The 20,268-nt window shown below is 43.5% G+C and overlaps 1 protein-coding gene across 3 annotated transcripts in view; it reads right to left on the bottom strand.

The window, feature by feature from the left end:
* Positions 1 to 16,655, bottom strand: part of LOC125021700 (glucocorticoid receptor-like) — a 63,355-nt gene extending 46,700 nt beyond the window's left edge. For 2 of the 3 annotated variants that reach the window (XR_007114363.1, XM_047607845.1), the window contains exons 1-2: positions 16,048 to 16,655; positions 13,009 to 14,234 (exon numbers count right to left, since the gene is read on the bottom strand). Coding sequence is in view for 2 of the 3 variants with exons in the window: in XM_047607845.1 (XP_047463801.1) it covers positions 13,009 to 14,225 (1,217 nt within the window). In the remaining variant the exon portion in view is untranslated. The remainder of the gene's footprint in view (positions 1 to 13,008; positions 14,235 to 16,047) is intronic. The other variant, XM_047607847.1, reaches the window with a different exon arrangement.
* Between the last annotated feature and the right edge of the window lie 3,613 nt (positions 16,656 to 20,268).

Raw genomic sequence — 20,268 nt, forward strand, 5'->3', positions numbered from 1 at the left:
CAGCTATAGTCCGCGTGAGTAGAGTCGAGCAGAGCGGTGAACATTGTTACATAAAACTGTTGGCTGGCTGACTTCCAAGCCCGAGCACAAAGACATGAAAAACCAGATATGAAGGCGGAGAGGTTGCAAATTACCCATGTCTAAATTCTTAGCGAACACATCCAACCAATCAGCAAGCAGGACTTTTTTTTTCCTCTTTCAGAGACGCACAAGAGCTTTCCGTTGATGTGTTCGGTCGCGATGGATAAATAAATACAAACAACCTTTATGCCTCAACGTGGAGACATTTCCAAACGCATTCACTTCCAGTTGTTACTTTGTGTTACGCCTGTCCACGTAGAAAGTGATGACAGTAAGATGAGATGAGATCAGACGTAAGCCTATAAGTTCAGGAAGCTGCTCATCCAGTTAGATAAGACTGTAAGCAGACGTGGTGCTTGTACAGAATTAGAATCGCTCTGGTGCACTTTTGCAGAGCGTATCGACATGTGGTGGGAAAAAAAAAACAAAACAAAAAAAAACAGGCTTACAAAAGTCAGGCTTCCCCACGATGCGCTGTAGGTGAAAAGGGCAGAAACCGCATCACGATGTGTGAAGTAACGGTGAGGACGGACCAGCGGCGTCAGGGCCAACTACCTACGAGCCGTCCAGGTACCAGGCTCTGCTGGATGCTGTAAATGTGCCAGGATTTCACAAACGCGTGGGCTGCACCTCGAACCAGAACGCCCTCCTTCAAAGCGGAGGAAGCCAATGACAGAAGGTGAGAACGAATCCACCGACCGAACGCTGCCGTGTCGCGATGGAATCCCATGAATCGCTGCGCCTGAGAAATGGAGGCCACTCGGCTAAATTTAGAGTTGATGACAGATCTACAGAGAAGAGTAATGACCACAATGATGCGGGGGTTCTTCCAGCTGCAGCGGTAGCACCTAGCGCCACTTCAAAGCAGTCAGGACTGAACTCGCTTTCATTCATTTGTGCAACTACTTGAACTTCATTGTTTGTTGGGGCACAACAATAAGAACAATTTTTTTGTTGTATTAAATAATGAAAAAAAGAATGACAATGAAATTAGGATGCAGATCCACCCTGTTCGGTATCTGACCCAAAAATCTAATTTGTAGTTGTGTCCTACTTAATAAATGGAGTAAAACTTTTCCTTACACAGGTCTGCAGTGTCCTACTTATCACATACAAATTACAGAAGACAGAAACAGGCCAAGTGGCTATACAATAGTTTCAGTAAATGTCAAGTAGCTGATTTATTGCTGGCAATCACTGAACCTGCTCAGAGTGTTGGACAGAAATAAAGCAGGGGTAGCGGATGGAATAGCCGCTGCAGCTCTCACCTCCTCCTCCTCCTCCACAGAGTCAAGCTCTTATTTTCAAGGCTACTGCGACGTGCACTGACCACTACTCGCCAGCCTTTCAATTTACCGCTGCATTACCGGAGAAGGAAGAGCACCCTTGTAAAGCCAAAGGACATGGGTATGGTTTTCAGCTGTTCACTGCATGCAGTGGAGGATTTATGGTGCAATGTCGGGGCTGAGCAGAGTGACAAGAGATAGTTGAAGTGGCGGCAAAGGAAGATGGTTGAAGTAGGCGGTATCAAAAAAAAAAAGAAACAGCTCTGGGTGAAAAGGAAGAGGGTAAGGTGTGGGCGTACATGCTGGTTTGTACAGCCCAAACCTTGTGTTAATCATTCTGTGTTTTCAGCAGGTACACAAGAAAAAAAAAAAAAAAAATGTTCTTTGGTTGACTGTAGGAGTGGAAGACACGGAAGGTATGCAACTATTGCACAAGGACTCTTAATCCTAAAATCTTTATTTTTTTTCCCTCCAGCTTGGAGCAGAGCACCGGTTTTTATGTTATTTTAAGGTTTCAAATGGTTGGTTTGAAGTGGTGATTTAATGCGTGACATTTTAGAAATGTCACGCATTAAATCACACATTAATACAGCTATATCTTATTTTTAATATATTGCCTGAGACACATTAAACAACATCTACGGTGATGTTAGCTGCTCTGTATAAGGCACAGAGCTGCATTGAATAAACTTCTAGGGTTAGGGTTAGGGTTGGCCTTTTCGCAGCCTTGTCGACTACGTAATTGCACAGAGCATTGTTTATGTCCAGCCCTAGTTACGGCACAAGCGTCTCAAGAAAGAAGATCTGTTGGGTTTCCGACCATAAAACAACAAGAAGACAGCAGCATCCGGGAAACCACCCATCAAGTCCTAATCTCCTAAGACTCAAAGACTCTCCAGAGAAGGGAGATGTGAATGGCTAATAGAGCGCCAGTGCTGCTTTCCAGGAAAACTGCAGGTTGTGAGCAGTTAGTTGCTGCTTATAGCAACTTAAGCGGCCTATATTTACATTTACATTTTGAAGATTAAAAAAAAAAAATCCAAATAAGCACAAATTGAATTAAATCATCACACTATCTTTCCTAAATAGTGACTGAATACAGCAAATAACAAATTTACACATAATAAATGGTGAATATCATTAGGTAAATATGTCATTGTCTAAATTCATGTTAATTAGGGGAAGTTCTGTTTGTCACTTAGTAATGAACCAATGGAGAAATCAACCAGGATCATGAATTATATGCATTGTCAATTTGAAGAAAATTGTGCAAGTCAGGAAAGTCACAGACTGTTGACTATACTCTCAAAAGAATGCATAAATAGCTTTCATTGTCCGACAAGTTTCAAGCCCGTGGGTTATTTTTACAACAGTCTGACTTCTTCTCTGACCCGACATGTGTAATTGGTATGGGAACAAAAATGTGTCCCTTGTCACTGACTACTGTACTTTTTTTCCTCCTTTCTCAAAATAACATCCTACAGTTTCCAAATAAAAGAAAGCTCTATAATGTTTACCATGTGTATGGTCCTAGCTTAGCAAAAGAGTATGCTAACATGCTAGTTTTTTAAGGCACTGCTGTCTGCTGCCTGCAGGTGAGTATCAGCTATACTGAGAAAAGAACTGGGGGTGAACTCTGATGACAACATAAAAGATCAAACAACTCAGTTAAACTAACCTCAGATTTGATTGGTGTCAATAAATACATGAGTGACATGTTTCCTTCAACACACGGGTCCGTTTCCAACATTTCTTCGGCGAGACGAAATCGACGGACTGTAACACGCAGCAATTTCCAGCAACATATTATCACAAGCTAAAGCACTTTTAAAAATAGTAGACTGGCCTTAGCACTGGCTGTGCTGAAAATAGACCAGCTGCAGACACAGAGGGGCTTCTATTTTTAAGGGTGGTTGTTGAGAGGTGGGCCAATATTCACAGACAAATACATGAGTCCGAATAGCAAGTGGACCTGGATTCATGTGCTTTCACTTTAGCTAATGGGAGAACTGAAAAAGTATTTGAGGACAATAACAAATGTACCGCAGCTATCAGCAGTAAACCCAATCACCCATCGGTCGTCAAACCTGCTGCTTGCTAAGAACGTTTTACCTGTTCTCATTCATTAAGTGTCTGTACTTGTATCCAAAAAGCAACTGGACTGGTTGAGTTTTGAGAGGACGTTTCATCTGAGCAGCTTGTTGGTGGGAACTTTTGAGTTACGTACCCGTCATTGAGGGTGGGGACTGTTTGTGTGACAAACTGTCAACAGACCTCTACAACAGACCAGCGTCTAAATGTTAATGGAAAATAAATCGCACCAGTTTCTGGTCAAGCAGGTTTCTGATGAGTTTCACCCACAAGGTTTCTATTCAAACCTCAAACTTCCCACCAGTCCCTTACAACCCAAGAAGTTACTGAGAAGAATAGAAGATGATGAGTGGAAAAACTTCTTCTCAAAACTCAACAAATCCAGTTGCTTTTTCTTTTTTTTCTTTTTTTCTATTTGGATACATCATGACCAAGATGACTGATATCATCCACAGACACGTTGATCCTCCTACACCAACACCCAAACAGTTTCTCCATAACAATCTTTACACATTTATGATTGGTTATCAAACGATAAGTGGTTTGGCACAGTGATCGAATTAAATTCATGGTTGTGCAAGATACAACAACTGTTTAGGCCGTGTCAGTGTGACCTTGCTCACACAAACACACATCCACCCCCACGTTTAAGGAGAATATAGCCTTCATCCTGCATAATAACAACAATGCATTAAGTCACTTGAATGCAGGATGTGATAATATAAAATATATTAGAATGCAAAGACTGATATTTATTTAATATCAGGTCCAATAAGCTGACACACTGAACAGACCCATGCCACAGTTTTTAATAGCGGTTTGCTTCAGTTTATGGATGAAGCTGTATTTAAGCATGCAGCAGTCAGTCAGCAAACATTTAACAAGAAGTGGGTCACCAGGGGCTTTTAAGGGTAAACATGCACCGAATCTCATTAACGGAGCTTTGACCAAGGTAAAATGAGGCCATTATCAAGTTTTCCCTCAAAGCAGCTGGCACGGACCATAAGATTACACAAGGCGTAAATCTGAACAGCAGCTTCAGGGGGTGAATGTTTGCCTCCACATGTACATTAGCCTTGGTCAGGTGAATCATTGACGGGCCTATGGCACAAGGTCCTCTGTGTTGTCGAGTGGCAGAGCTATAACGTAGCCAGCAAAGCGCACGCAGCAAGGAGGGCTGAACGTCCAACTAAAAGTTTTTTTTTTTACCCCAAATGTGAATATGTGCATATTTATAAGGTTTAAAAAAAAAATCTTGAGGTCAGGTGTTTATAGCACGGCACCACGTGGGTGGTGTTCAGGCTCCAGTCCAAGTCCTCTGAGATGTGCAGGCCGAGGAACTTGAAGCGTGTGACCCACTCCCCCACCACTCAATTTCTTTTAACTCCCTGGTATTGAGGTTGAGGTGACTGTCACTGTTGGCGGCTGTCTGACGAAGGTGTTAGTATCTCAGGTGGTGACGCAGTCGTGGGTGTAAAATGTGAAGAGGGCGGGACCCAGGACACAGCCCTGTGGGACTCCACTGTTGAGGACGTGAAGGCGCCCATCCTGACATGCTGAGGTCTGTCTGCTTGTCAGGATGTCCATGATCCACCAACAGAGGGGGGGTTGTGACTCCCTGGCACAGCTCTCTAGTCTGAACAGCTGCTGACAGCGATCAGATGGCGGGAAAACTTCTATATGACTCTTCCTTCTTGAGTACGTAACCCCAGCAGAAGCACAAAACAAAAGACCTGTTCCAGTTTGCAACATACAAGACCAAATAACAGATAATCTGACCTCGACTAAACTTGAGAAACACTGTAGTTTAATTTCCAAGTCTCCACAAAACAGACATCAAACTGATAAACACATGATTTAACAGTTAACGTCGAATGCCGTCAACCGCACCCTGATAAACCCCTACACTGCATTTTCCGTCTGGAACCTCGAGCCAGGAGAATGCATGCAGGCTTGGGAAGTTTGTATTCCTTCAACAGATTAACAGCTGAGTCAGTGAGGGCAGATTAAAGACGATCACAGAGGCGACGATGACCCACATGCAGGCAGACAGGCTGCATAAAGCAAACACAGCCGTGAGATATCTCACAGTTCAGCAAGCACATAGAGAAATGGATAAAATTAAAAAGAAACACAATGGCACAGCGGCCAATTCCTATGAGGAGCTCATTTTTTTTTTTTTTCCCCCGCACAGTGACAAGCAACTGGAAAGTAGGAAATTCCTACAACTTAGCACATAAATCACGAAGCCAGTTAAGATATGTCAGAGTGTTTTTGTCTTCTATTCTCCTCTGGTTTCAACATCATAAAAGACACAATGCATGAATGTTCTTGTGTTTGATTCTGAATCAGATAATGGAAAACGAAATGATGGTGGCAAAAAAAAAAAAAAAGATGGTGGACAGATAACACCTTTAAAACCAAGAGGCAGGAGTGAAGGAAGTTCTCAAATATGAATCATTCAGTTCCGCCTCTGTATCAGAAAAATAGATTAGATACAACAATAGGACAGTTAAACTCAATCCTGTTCGTACAGATGGAAGATTAGATCACACATGGAGCCTGATTCCTTGAAGCGGACTGGTTCTCCTTTGATATCTCAACCAAACGCAAGGTACCACCTCCACAAATCACTTTCCTGTGGAAACCCCTCAGATGCATCAGATTGATTCATTTCACTTACAGCTCCTGATTTGGATTTGTCGAAAATGTTTAACGTTGAAGAGCGAGCGGGGCTGTGGCCCGGGCCGCTGTAGCCATTAGACTCCACACTTCCTGTTTCCTGATAGAGTTGTTGCCAAACATAACAAGCTCAATCCTCTGTTTATGAAGAACAGTGAGCAAGAGCAGTCAGGGCCGTATTTACGTCCCCTCTAGACATATCCGATCACAGCTACTTTAAGATGAATAAAGCTGCAGAGGTGTTGCCAGAAGCCTTTGGACTTGGCTGTTGTTGCGGGTTGTTGCACATTCTGGTTAGGTTCTCTGGTTAGTTACACACAGCAGGCTCAGAGGAGGGTGACCAACCAACAGTTACCCGATCACAGGAACTATAAAACAGATTGTCATCAGTAAAAAAAAAAAAAAAAAAAGAATCTTGTGTTCTGTTCTATTCTGAGTATCGGTACTCTGTACCAGGAAATGGCTCACGATTAGCTTCCATCTACCATCATCATCACCATCATTCTGTGTATGGGTAAATACTGTAGGGTCATATGCATGTAGGTGTACTGTCTTTACACAGCACACTACAACTGTGTGTATGAAAACAAAGAAGAATTTAAACAGATTTCAGAGGTTAAGTAACGAGGAATATCGTTGCGCAAAAGTCAAGAAATTTAGCTTTGAGTTTCACCGATGTGTTACGGCTTCTAATCCACCCTGATGCACAGTGTGAGATCTGTTTGGAGGCTCGGTAGACGGAGCCTATTCATCTTCATCATGTGAAAGAGTTTTAAATCCAACTTGGTATATTTCATAAGACTTGAAGACGCCTAAATAACACCAGCGAAAATACGCCGGCAGCCATCAATATCAGCCTTTAAAAAGAAACAGCTTGGCTGCTGGCATGGACCTGCTGCACTGCAGTGACCCCGACCAAAGCCTACTTCAAACACTCGGCCCGGTAAGCTCCAGAGAGAAGGAGGTGGGGGGCGAGGGGGGGGATCAAGACAGACACAGAGAGGAGTTACAAGGTGAAGTGAATGAAAGAGCATGTTGTTAATGAGTGGCTGATGATGAGAACTAGCGAGAACACAGTCAGATCAGGCTGCGTATAAGCAATAAGGAAGCAACACCATCGGCGGCGACCAAATCAGAGCCGCGAGCCTCAGAACCGACCAGTTCATCTTAAAATAAAAGACGTGAGGTGGACATTTCCAGGAGCGAATAGTCCAGATGTTTGCGTCGCACATGAATCTGGAGAAATGAACCAACGAAGGGTAATTAAACTCTAAAGATGAAGGGAGAAGTGTAACGTAAGTCCCCCCCCCCCGCCCCCGCCCCGCATCCAGCAAAGCCTATCGGTAGACATTTTAATCAGCAAAAACTCAAACAATGTGAACTGAGTCTGCCGTAATCTTTGAGATTACAGATCTAGTGAAACTGAGTCAACAGACAAGAAGCTGACCTAGTTTATGCTCAGGATTCTTTTTATCTCATTTTTTTTGGCTCTTGTACCTTTTAAGAAATGACTACAGATGCTGACTCCCAGTATGCAGTGAATACAACACACGTATACATGTCTAAAGATAACAATTTCATCATAGAAAGTCAACAGCCAATCGGAATGCATCAACTCTTTGATGTCGACGTCTTGTATTACACAAGTCAACATTTTTCAAACTGTTAAATTTGCACCCAACAAAGTAAATCTTTCAACACGTCCACAATTCAAGAGATTATATCTCAGGTACCTTCACAAGCAACGACATGTAAAAATATGCAGCTGTTATGCATCAAGCCAGACAGACGCTCACGTCAGGCTTTAAGAGAGGCTATAATAATAATAATACTCATCATCATCCCATGCATCAAAATTACCATCTTCACCGAGTCTGCAATCGTGTTCCCGCCAGAGCTGGAATCAATCAAGGCACGTTTGTGATTTTGTTTTTAGAACTGTGAGTAGACGGCACATTTTTTATTCTGCAGCATCTTGAACAGTGATCAGTTAATACGAGCAGCTAAAACTTTACGTCAGTTTATCTGTCCTAAAACATTTATTTTGTCCAAAAAAATAGTTTAATAAATATGTTTAACAAAATGCAACCTGTTGTAGCCTTTGTGCTCTAATTGCACCATCAGTGTTTATGTGCGTTAGACACTAAATAAAAAGTCGTTGTAGGGGTGGGAAATAATATCGATATGTGATACTTTTTCTTCCGATACAAATATCGATTTTAAAAGAAAAAGTCACGTCAAGTGCAATAAATTGGAAACAGATCATTTGGATTAATGTTGCTTTTTGACTCAATTTGTCTAATGAATCATCACTGCCCTGTATTTTAATCTGCATTTAAATTTCATCAGCGAACGACGTAGAATATTGAAATATATCGTAATATCGCAATAACGTATCGTATCGTGGAGTCTTTGCCAATACTCAGCCCTATTAACTGTATCTGAAGTAAATCAAACAACCACAACAACAAAAAAAAAAGGCTTAAGGGTGTCGATTTTTGACAGCTACAAAAGCAGCCAGCGTGTCCATCGAAGTGTGACAACATTAATGCAAAGCATCTCTAAAACCCCACCTGGCAGAACGCCACGTTCAAATAGTTTGTAAGGCTTTCGAAAAAAAAACCAAAAAAAAAACCACTCAATTACCAACAAAAAAGCCCATTTTCCAAGCAAAAGGGATGTGTCTGCTCTGACATCTGCAGCGCACATAACAAGCCTGTGTGTGTGTGTGTGTGTGTGGGTGTTTGCATGGCATCTTCATGTGTACAGCCTTTGCATGCCTCTGTGAAATATGGAGAACTCTCAGGGGCCCATCAGGGGTGAGTAGGTGAGGAGAAAAAAAGTGACTGACAGTCTTAAGAGAGATAGCAGTGCACCAGAGCAGATCTGCACACGTGGCCTCGCAGTGTACACACATACACAACACACAACACACACACACACACACACACACACACACACACACACACACACACACACACACACACACACACACACACACACACAGGCAGCACGGCAACAGAGAAGAGTTTACATCAGCCTTTTAACCCTTGTTACTGTAACCATGACTCTGAGCATTTTGAGAAATTACAACCAAAAAGCTACTGATAAATACACTCCGCTGCACGTGACGATTATATGATGCAGAATATCTTTTTAAAAAAAAAGAAAGGCACTAAAATATCTGCTTAACAAGAAGGTTTTTTTTTTTTAAATTTTTTTTAAGGAAGTAATCTTTCATCAGCCTCCACGCACACTGACCCTGAAGCAACAAACGTTTGTCTGATTATCAGTTATATAACAAGAAGCGATGGGATCGAGCCAAATAGCGTTTTACTGTGCTGTAAATTCCCACAGAACTGGAAGGTGGGCTCGGTGATATACAGTACAGCGCAGCACATGAACTCAGTTGCTATGCTACATGATGTAACTGGGGAGCAAGTCAGTTTTCTTGTTTTCATCCCTCCTTTGCGGCTGGCATCAGAGGTATATTTACTTAGGATAACGCAATCTAATGCAACCGCGCACGCCAAACGTTAAGAGGTTATAGGTTGTACCTCACTGGATTATATTATTTACAAGTTCTCTGTATTCCCTTAAGCAATTACCTGCGCTGCAGCAGCACTCCACCTAACTACAGTACCCCACAGTTTCTTCTGATTTTTTTAAAAAAAAATTTAAAGTCGACTAATATGTGGTGAAAGGTCGAGTCGACGTTCTGCACAGTAGAAAGTGATGCTATGCAATAATGAAATCTATAGTCTTGACCTGAATACATATTGTAGTGTCTCACACAAAGGAGGCAATGGAGGCTTTTCTGAGAGGTAAGTGAAGCCTGAACACAACAGAACATAAAGCTTATCAATACTGAGCGCTGCAGATACGTTTAGTCTATATAAATCAGCACCTTCGCTAGCGTTTATCTGAATCCTTCTCTGTGTATAACGGCTGAAGGTGTAATAACTTTAGACAATGAAGTTTGACACAAAACTGCTGAAACACTAAAGACAAAATATAAGACAGTACAGCCTAGAGCTGTTTAGTCATCTTCCTAATTGTCAGAATTCCAGCCCCATTCACACGGGACTAGGTTTACCTGGGGACCTCCGATAATTTCTAATAATCATCACAAGTAAAAATTCCACCGCAAACTACCTGAACCAAAATTCTCGTAACGCAGAGTTCCTCTGATAAAACTAATCCAGTGTGAATCGACATCTCTGTGATTTAGGGGTAAGCTTTTACTTTTTTCCGTCTCTTGTCACTTAAGACTCGGAAGTGGAGTCATCGCTGAACTATTCACCCGTTTAGACAGATGTAATCATTAAATCGTAATCATTGTAATCATTAATGTGTTCATGTGTAAAGGTGGAGCCTATTTAAATATCGCTAGGTCGGAATCAAAAGCATCAAAAATATATTTTTAATCATCCACAGTAATTTGCAAAGTCATTAATACTGTGTGAGGTGGAAAGTAGCAGAGCCGCAACAACGGAACGTTAGTTTGTTTATCCAGCGTGAATGAACCACATGAAACCCAGATGTAGGAGGTAACATCTGAATCACAGGACGTCCTCAGGTAGAAGTAACCCTGTGCGAACAGGGCCATTGTTTATCCTGAAACAGCAGGTATTGCCTAAGAGCCAGTCAAATCATGCAGGCATTGATCTGAAACGACGACCCAGTCAATACAGTTCACCTCACCATGGTGGAGTTGAATTTGTTTCCAAAAAAAATAAATAGAAAAAAAAAGAACAAACGGCTGCCATTGGCCAACAGAGAAGTTCAGAGTCAGCAAACGGCGATTAAAGTATTTGTGGAGAATGTTTGAATCACTGACACATTCTTACTTCTTGCTCAGACTGGTTGGATGACCGTCCATCTATGCACGCAGAATTTCTTTCTTTCTCTGCATCGATTAAAACACGTCTCACGGTTAAATCCAATTGGAGCTTTTACCAGAATCGAGTCAGAAATCAAGAATGTTACTTTGATTAATCTTATGCAAAACTGCATAAATTAATATTATAGAACAATGTTACAGTTATGGTGCATTATCATAACTTTTACCGCTATTTACCTATTTTAAAAATTATAATTAAACTTATATTTTAACCAACATTGCTCTTTCTTCTAAACACTGATACACTTTGAGTAGTAGTAGTAAAAAAAAAAAAAGGACATTTTTCACTATAGGACCACCTAGTTATCTGATAAGTTAAAACATTGCTGATCCACTGGTATAATAATAAGTGTGATTTTGAACCGCTCGTCTCCCCTGAACCACCGTTTATTCATTCCAGATCATCATGTTTTTTTCTCCTTCATGTGCTCTTTGAACTTTGTCATTTTGTGTACTTTTGTCACTCCCGTTTTATCCACCAGTGCACTGGACGGCTCAGCTGAACAGCCAATCAGCACCACGTCCCTGGCAGACTGGTTCGACACAGGTTTCTGTCTTACTCTGCGTCGTACATAGAGCTCACGTTAATCCAAGGGAACTGCGCGGTGATATAAAATCTTGAATGTGTTATCTCAATAATAAAATAAAAAGTACTTTCACTGGATGATCATTCTGATAATTTGAGACAATAAAGTTGTGGAGAACATTTAACTGCAGCCGACATGTGTGTTCCACCATCGGGTCATTTCAGTTTCCTCATTTGTTGGCAAGTCGCTGCACTGTTTAGTCCTTGCACGGCGATACGTGTGCATCGGTCGAACCCATTTATGACTTGTTTACAATAAAGCCCGAGCCAAACACCTCAGCCACTCTCTCTCTCTGAAGGCCGGGACTGACTGACATTATTACCTCGCATTAATCAAACACCATCTTGTGATCTGCCCTTTCAACCAAAGTTCACACAGAAGCTCATAAAACTGAAAAAATAAATCTCTCCCCCTCTCAGCGTTCCACTCAGAGCTGGTCCGGTTATCAGATGGCACTTCCAGGCTGAAGTGAGGCGTGTCAGAGAGACACTTTTCATTCTCACCCGGCCGCACGTACGCAACTTTCTCAGAGGACTAATATCCCTCGCATTAAACATGACCACGCTGCGTCCTTCCCAATGCACACATCAGGCCCGATGAATCACTTCCTGTAGGATGATACATTTACGTAACTCTGCGATATTGCTCCAGCAGGCAGCGTTTTACGGCGCAATGTTGGAAAAATACAAGATGGACGCATTATAACGAGCTCCGGTTTTCCCCTACAAAAATGTAGGTGTTTGACTTCAATAACAATAATAATAATAATAATAAATGCTCGAGGCTGTTGAATCCACAAAGCTGTAACTTTTCTATCTTCACTTCCTCACTGCAAAACATTTATTTTCCCAGGGAGATAATTCAGCACCACTTCTCAGATTTACAATAATCCTGTGGAGAGAACGTATTCCTGCCTCTCGTCGGTTGTGGTATTCCTAAAATGTGCTGCAATGTGGATAATAAATAATTGGAGGTATCTGTACCCTGCTGTGTCTGCCCACCGGAGGTGATAAGTACCAGATGCCCTCGACTCCTGGAGTGTTAACAATTCCATCAGAGACACATATACACTTGTACCTGCTGATGCCCTGCACTGTATTTTGATCTGCTTTTTGGAGCATCATCACAGAGCAGAATGATATTTTTCTGTTGAATGAAAAACTATAGTGTACCAGGACAAAGAGTGGACTCTGCATCAAATATAGAGCCTAGATCACAGTGCCTTTACCGCACACGATCTTTTCTAACATATTAAAAACGCAGCCGCTGCCGTTAAAGCACGTCAACACAAAGTCAACGCTGCCGTGAATGAGAACGAACAAACAAATCAATCACAACATCAAAAGCAAACAGAGCAGAATAAGGCCATGAGTCCTACCCGGCGAAGTTGACAGAAAACGCTGCGGCAGAGTTGAGCCCGTCGTTGCCGTTTGGTATCCCAGATGGCTCTCCATACCTTTTGTCCCTGACCCAGCTTTCTGCCACCAGAGGCAGGTTTGAGTACATGCCAAAAGGCTTCTGATCTTGTAAGCCCACTGCGGAGGGCGGGTTTGCTCTGTAGTGGTAGCTAGGTCCCGCTCCAGCGGCCATAGCGGAGGACATGGGGCCTCCACCTCGATGAAGAGAGCTCATGCTGTTCTGGAGACACTGGGACTGGCAGAAACCGGCACTGTCCTGCTTCTCCTGTTTGACCACGCCGGGCGTTCGGATGTGGATGAAAGAGTCGTCGGGATCCTTCTCCTCCTTGATAACGACGCTGGAGAGAAGTGTGGGAGGCTGCTGATGGTGAAGCTGGTGCTGCTGGTGCTGGACGAGGTGCTGCTGGTGTTGGTGATGGTGCATGGGATGGTGCTGCTGGTCTGTGGCCTTCACGCTGGCAGTGTCCTCCGCGGTGCCTATGAGATGCTTTGTTTCCTTTAGCAAGCCGCTGACGGAACCGCTGCTCTCATTCAGGATGTTATCCAAGTGTGCCACTTCTGAATCCAACTCAAAAGCGCTGATCTCTGGCAGCGAATTCGGAAGGTCCAGGTCTTGCCAAATCTCGGTATCCTCAAGCAGGCGGCTGCTGTTGGCATCCAAATCACACGCGCCTGTGTGTCCACTGTACGTTCCCAAGTCCTTGTCCAGACAAAAAATCCCCTCCTGCTTGATGTGCTTGGGAAAAAGATCAGGCAGGGGGAGGTTTCCCGGGACGGAGGTATCTGAGGCGCTGATGACAGCGGTGGATGTCTGCTCCAGATGGGAAATACTCTCATCCAACAACGGCAAGTTGTCCCCCATGCCGACTAAACCAATATCCTGTTGCTGCTTCTGCATCCTGATCATTTTACCCTCCTTCATGTCAGACACGTCACACAGGACGTGATGCTGAGGCGACTCAAAGAGGCCTTCCAGGTCCCCCTGCTCTTTGGTTCCACCGCGTCCATTCGGGGCCAGCGTGGGCTGGGGCATGGAGGTCTGGCCGGGCAGATGCATCGCAGGCTGGAGCAGCGAACCAGGCACGTCACCTAGATCTCTGCCTATTTCGGCTCCTATCTCCCCAAATGTCAGGCTGTCGTCTCTATTACCATTGCGCTTAAATCCACTCTGATCCATGTCTTTATCCTGAGGGTCACGGGGAGGAGGGGGGAAGGTGAGACACACGCAAACACACACACACAAAAGAGACAAGGTTATAAAGATAAAGTTGGTGATACATACACAGCAGCTAATGCAGTAGCCAAAAAATAAAAAATAAAAACAAGGAAAGCGTACTGAAATAGAAACAAATGTGTCTCCAAATATATGTGCTAAAAATGCTGCTGCGCGGTTTGAAAGCACCATCTAGTTCTGTGCCTCTGCCCACACGCTCTTATTTATCTATTTAGATTTTTCAAGAAATGACAGCAGCCTCATCAAACAGGCCATCTCCTCCTCCAACACCCACACTGGAACAATGTGGCAGAGGCACAAACCAGGCAGCGCTGCAGCCACAGCCATTACATAACATGAATATGAATGTTCATTCTTTGAAGTGTGCCTACTCGAAATTGAAGAATTGTGAAACGCAAGACATGCCCAGGCAGAGCTGACTACAGGTAGCGCGGCGCTGACAGTCCCACATACAGTGAGCATGTGCGCAACAACATGCGTCTGTATGGAGAGATTAACCCACTACGGGCCTCCGGCTGTTTGCTGCAGGCGGCGGCGTCAATCTATCTGCATGCGCACGAAAGAACAAATCAACACGCTACTCAAAAAGTCAATTTACAAAGTTACGAATTGAAATAACACAGGGGTCATAAAAATAGCATCCGCCGACTTACCGAGTTTGGAGAGAGAGAGTGTGTGTGTGTGTGGGAGGGGGCGGGGGTGGGGGGGTCACCTGTGCCCTTTTTGTTTCAAAGTCAGTACCACCGAATAAACACTACAAACACACGTGCAGAGAAAACGGTTCGCGTAAACAGAACTCGCTCGTCCATTTGATACCAAGGTGAAAAATTTTCAAATTAAAACCCGAACCTTAAAATAACGCACCGCTCGAATGACGCATGGATAATTTCCGGAAATGTTGCGATCGGCGCAGGTCGGTCCCGTTTGATTCTGCCTCAAGCTACAGCGAAGACATTCTCACATCCATACAGGTGCATACAGAAAACATATGGGGCTATATGGGCAGCGCTATAAAGCTCCGCAACACCCACTGCTTCAGTATAAAGGCTTCACGGGCGTCCTGTGGGGAAACCCGGGCTTCCTCTAAAGAATAGTGTCTTAAAAATATATAGACAGACAGATTTATTGCAATACCGGGTGTTTTATTGTTTTTCTTTGGTAACGGGTTTAGCCACGTATCCACGCCCACAACACATTATAGCCGTCTCTAAAAGGAGTCAAAGCAGCAATAACTGTACGCACTTATTTATTTGATTTTTTTCTTCGGACTCTGACCTTATCGCGGTGAACCCTTTGCTCATAGTGGCCTAATAAAGGTCTCTGGGATATTGCAAAACAAAGTTTGGAGTTTCCTCACTTGCTTTACTGTACTTTTCCCACCAAACGCTCGGTTACAGAATTAGTGCAACCTGTTGGCTATGATGGGAAACTGCACTATCACGCCTTTCAGAGGCGCCGCGTAGGCTGATAAGCGGTCGATCCGTTGAAGTTTGTGCAACATTTTGTCGTTCTTACGCAAAAAAAGAAAAAAAAAAAAAGCAACTGGGACGGTTTCTCTGCGCGCTGGCGCTGGCGGCGATATTGTCACCGGGTCACACGGTGCAGGGCTGTCAGCGCGCTCGTTACGCAGCGCCGGGGACGCTCATCGTCGGCCTACACGGCGGAACAGCCAGTTTTTTTTTTTTTTTTTTTTTTTTTTTTTTACACCACTCAATATTCCTACAGCGACAGATGACAAGTGTTTAAGTGTGAAAATTTCCCGTACCTGTAGTGAGAAAAATAGGATGGACTCCACCCGTTAGGTCATCTCCCGTCGGTCCAAACTGGGGAAAAAATGTGAGAAATAACGCAATGTCCTCAAGCTCTGAAATAAACCCCCCTCCTTGCAGCGGCTGTGGTTGTGTGGCGGAATATCAGCTGGAAGTGTTGCTGCCCCTCTCCCCGTGTGGCAGAAAAACATTCTCCACAATGTTTCTAAGGAAAAACAACAACGTCGCTGAATTAGCTGGAGCCGGACGGATCCACCGCCGCTTCGCTGATCTGTCGATAACTTTTAATGCGCGTCGCCAGCAGGAGGAAAACAAAAAGTGGATCGATCAGTTATTTGCTCGCGATCTCGGCGTAAATCCGCAGAGAATCGACAGATCGCGGGCGCAGTCATTCGCTTTTTGCGCCATTAAACCGTGAGTACATTAAAGTTATATAATACAGCCGTGCAGCCTTGGTGCACTCAACTGCAAACTCAGGCAGGGCAGGGCAGGGCGACCAGTTAGTGAAGCGCTGTCAATTTGATTGCAACAAGAGCCGCCTTTCCGCACTGACCTTTCAAAATAAAAGCTTTTTTGGTTTCGGTGTGCAATATTCCTCGACGCGCCTCGTCGCACAGCCCTGGCCTTCACATTTAAAAAGCAACCATCCATTTTATACAGATGACAACTTGTTAGTGTTTATTATTTTGTGATTTACGTGTGTGTTTTTCCAGACACGGTTGTTTTTCGCTCTTGTTTTATCGCTGATTAATTCGTGTTCCTTTCTCCTTTTGCGCATCTGTGATAACTTTACGCAGGGGTTAGTTTGACACTTGGTGGTGAACGCCCCTTTACCCACTGAAACTCTGTGCTGGGGAATCTGTCAAAACGTGTCTTCATCGACCACCTATCACCTCCAAGCGCAGGAGTGAGGAGACAGTTGCAGGTCGTAACCTGTGTTTTCCTGCAGCTGTCCAGCCATACAGTCTTTCATACATTTGAATCCCCCGTGTCCCATTTGGTGGTCGATATTTATTCAGGTCAGATTATGAACAGGGACACAAACATTTATTTTTAATTTTTCTGGTGAGAACTCGTTTTACAACTTAATAAAGAAAGAAAGAAAATGAGAAAATGTTTCTTTGCGGTTCTACGGAATCTTTATTTAAAAGATCCACTTCAAAGCAGACAGCTGACTGCGCTTTGACATGCTTTACACATACGCCACCGAGAGTGAGAAAACCCTGCGTATTATGACACTTTGTAATTTCTGTCATTCATCTAGAGTTCCCGCCAGACAGGAAGACGTGCCTGCAGCAATCACCAGCCCCGCAGAGACTGGCGGCCGAGTAGCACGTTGAGAAAAAGGGAAAGCCTGTCTTGACAGACGACCAGTGACAGATTAAACCACACCCTTTCATGTGAACTGTGCAGACAAGAACAATCTCCAAACAAAACGGACCTTGGCACTTAGGGATCATTAGTCATCCGACAGGCCTGTGCATTCTCCGCTGTCAAAAAAAAAAAAGAGTGGAGTCATAACTGTGGAGCTAATGGAGCTGTTCACAGGGTCAGAGGGTGGAGACGGAGGTGAGAGGGCAGGTCAGCAGCCAGTAGTAGTCTGGAAGCTTGGATTTCAAGTCTTTTTACATATCTCCCTACACAGATAAGACGTATCTGCTTCTCTGGCAGTGATTTTGGGGTATGCAATCATTCTACGTGAATGTTGTAGTCCGAGGAATGAGGAGGAGTGAACTGAAACGTCCCGATTCTTTCCCTGCATTTAAAGGGCCTGCTTGAGTAATCCTTCAGGGACAGTATTAGCCGATTATTTTTGGTCACTTCCACCAGACAAGGTCTTCACTTAGAAATTCATTTTTCTAAAGCCCCCTCAGTGGAGTGGAACAATGATTCATTTTGTGAGTCCGGCGGAGTCCGCTCACTGCAGAGGAGAGAGGACAAGAGACAAGAGAGGTCCCATTTGCAGAGACAAGTGCAGATGCGCGAAAGGAAATTTGGATGGCCTGAGCCAAACCGGCGTCCAGGAGGAGAGAAATGGGCAAGGTAAAGGGGCGGGCGGAAGACGGGAAGAGGTGGCAGGTGTGGCCCTCCATGCAAGTCCTCTGATTAGAAGGAGCAGGTTGTGTCCTGTGCATGCAGATGTCTCATTAACAAGCAGTGTGGCTGGAGAGATGCAGGAGCTCCCCAGGGCCTGAAAAAAAGCCACACTGTTCTCAAAACACGGTAGGGAACACTGGGTGATCCTATTAACCGATAAATATATAAATAAAAACTTGTACATGTATGTGCAACTGGGAATTTATTTGAGAGTTGCTGTGGTTGTGTAATACAACTTGCTCCGAATGCCTGGTACAATACACCAGCTGCAGTGAGCGCGTTTCCGTAGAAACAACTGCTCGTGCACAGATACTTAACGAAGTTTGGGTTTCACATGCTCAGTGCCGCTTAAACTATTTGAACTATTTAAATAAAAAAGCAAGCTGAAGTTTCTGAAATGAAACCCCCTTGACTTGAACAGGGCTGAAAGGTCTGTGTTAGATCTCAGACATGCGGAGCCTGTTAGCCTAAAACGTCTCAGAAATGTTCTGCTGGGCGTGTGAAAGCGACTAAATCCAGAAAAGAAGCCTCACCAGTGTCTGCAAGCTGCAAAATGTGCCAAAGGGGAATTGCTAAATATTGATTTTTTTTTTTTTTTTTACTGTGATTTGAAGGCTGCTTCTATTTATGAACTGTAAGAGTTGCAGTTTATTTCTTTTCACTTTGCAGAATCAACAAATTTGCCGAGGGATGCCCAATCCTTCACACGTCTTTACATTACCATAATCTAATCCGCTCGTAGACTCGTATAAACTCCTGCAGCAACAAATAAACAACAGAAGCGACACATTTGGCCCTAATGCTCCGCTGACGTTCACGCGGGAGGATTAAGTTATGCCAGGAATTGAGGATAAAGCACTAAGAGGAAGCAAAATATGCTTCTCAGAAGGAAGTACAAAAAGGATGCAAAAGATGAACAAATAGCTGACGCCCTTCGGTGTTTCTTCTCTGAGACGGGGGCGACGCTGAGTTAGAGGAAGGGCCACAAAAGTGCACAGCGAGGAGGATTTCTCGACGGACGACTTGTTGCGCTGCGCTGTTATTCAAAGTGCATGCGGTTTGCAAGTGATTTATTTCATCAGCCACGTGTCTGCTGTTAGAATAAACTGAAATGTAAATGAATGATTCCACGAGTCATTTAGCGAGGCTTAAAAACATAAAGCGCGGAACTTCTAAACTGATGCGTGTACATATGTTCTCATATTTACTTTCAGGTCCAGTCATGCCGTTTAAATCCTGTGGCATTTAAATCACTCAAGGATCACTTGCTCCATTATTTAATCAACTTAATCTCATATCAGACGACACAGCTGCACCCCTGTTGGGCAGGATTTCTGGATAATAACTAAGCATTATGCTTATGTAAGTGTGTACACGCAACGCACCCTCGGGGGCTCGGGAGGCATTAATCCATCTCACCTTGATTAAAATGAATGTCTTCTGGAGCCAAGGGGAGGAGCGCGGGCGCGACACGCTAAATTTGGAAGTAGTGTCACGGTTTAGACAATCACAGGAAATCTATCTCAAGTCAAGTCAAATTTACTCAAGGCAGTGGTCTCATGTTTGCTCAAGTGCTCAAGTCTTTGACTCCGGTTTTGAGGTTTTGTGTCTTTTTACTCGTCCGGATTTATTTATTTATTTCAGAGTTAGAATCACTTCTTTTATATGCAATATTTTTATTTATTATTGTTATTATAGGATTCTGATCTGAAACCAAAAAGAACAAGAAGGAATATTTATAGTGGTGTGACACTGTTTTTTTTTTTTAAATTCTATTTGGGATTTAAATTCTTAAACGGCTCATTTGCTTTTGAAACTTGTGAATGAAGTTGGCCTGGCGCGCTTCTAAAACAAATACAAGTATTCTTTGACTGTGTGTTTTTTAGCTGTAGATGCACTGTACGAAGATTGGATAAAATAATTTAATCCTTTAATTCGCCCCACGGTGTTTGTTTATCTGCCGCTGTTCTTCAGCTAAAGTCAAAAAGCTCCCGTACGCCTGTTGATTTTTCTACTAAGCAAGTTTAAGAAAGTAAGTGCACATTAAATACGGTAATATAAAGTAGGCACCCGGAGGACACACAGTAATATAACCACAGGGCAGAATGTGAGGAAACGTG

Source organism: Mugil cephalus, chromosome 15, assembly GCF_022458985.1.
Source record: "Mugil cephalus isolate CIBA_MC_2020 chromosome 15, CIBA_Mcephalus_1.1, whole genome shotgun sequence".
Lineage (NCBI taxonomy): Eukaryota > Metazoa > Chordata > Actinopteri > Mugiliformes > Mugilidae > Mugil > Mugil cephalus.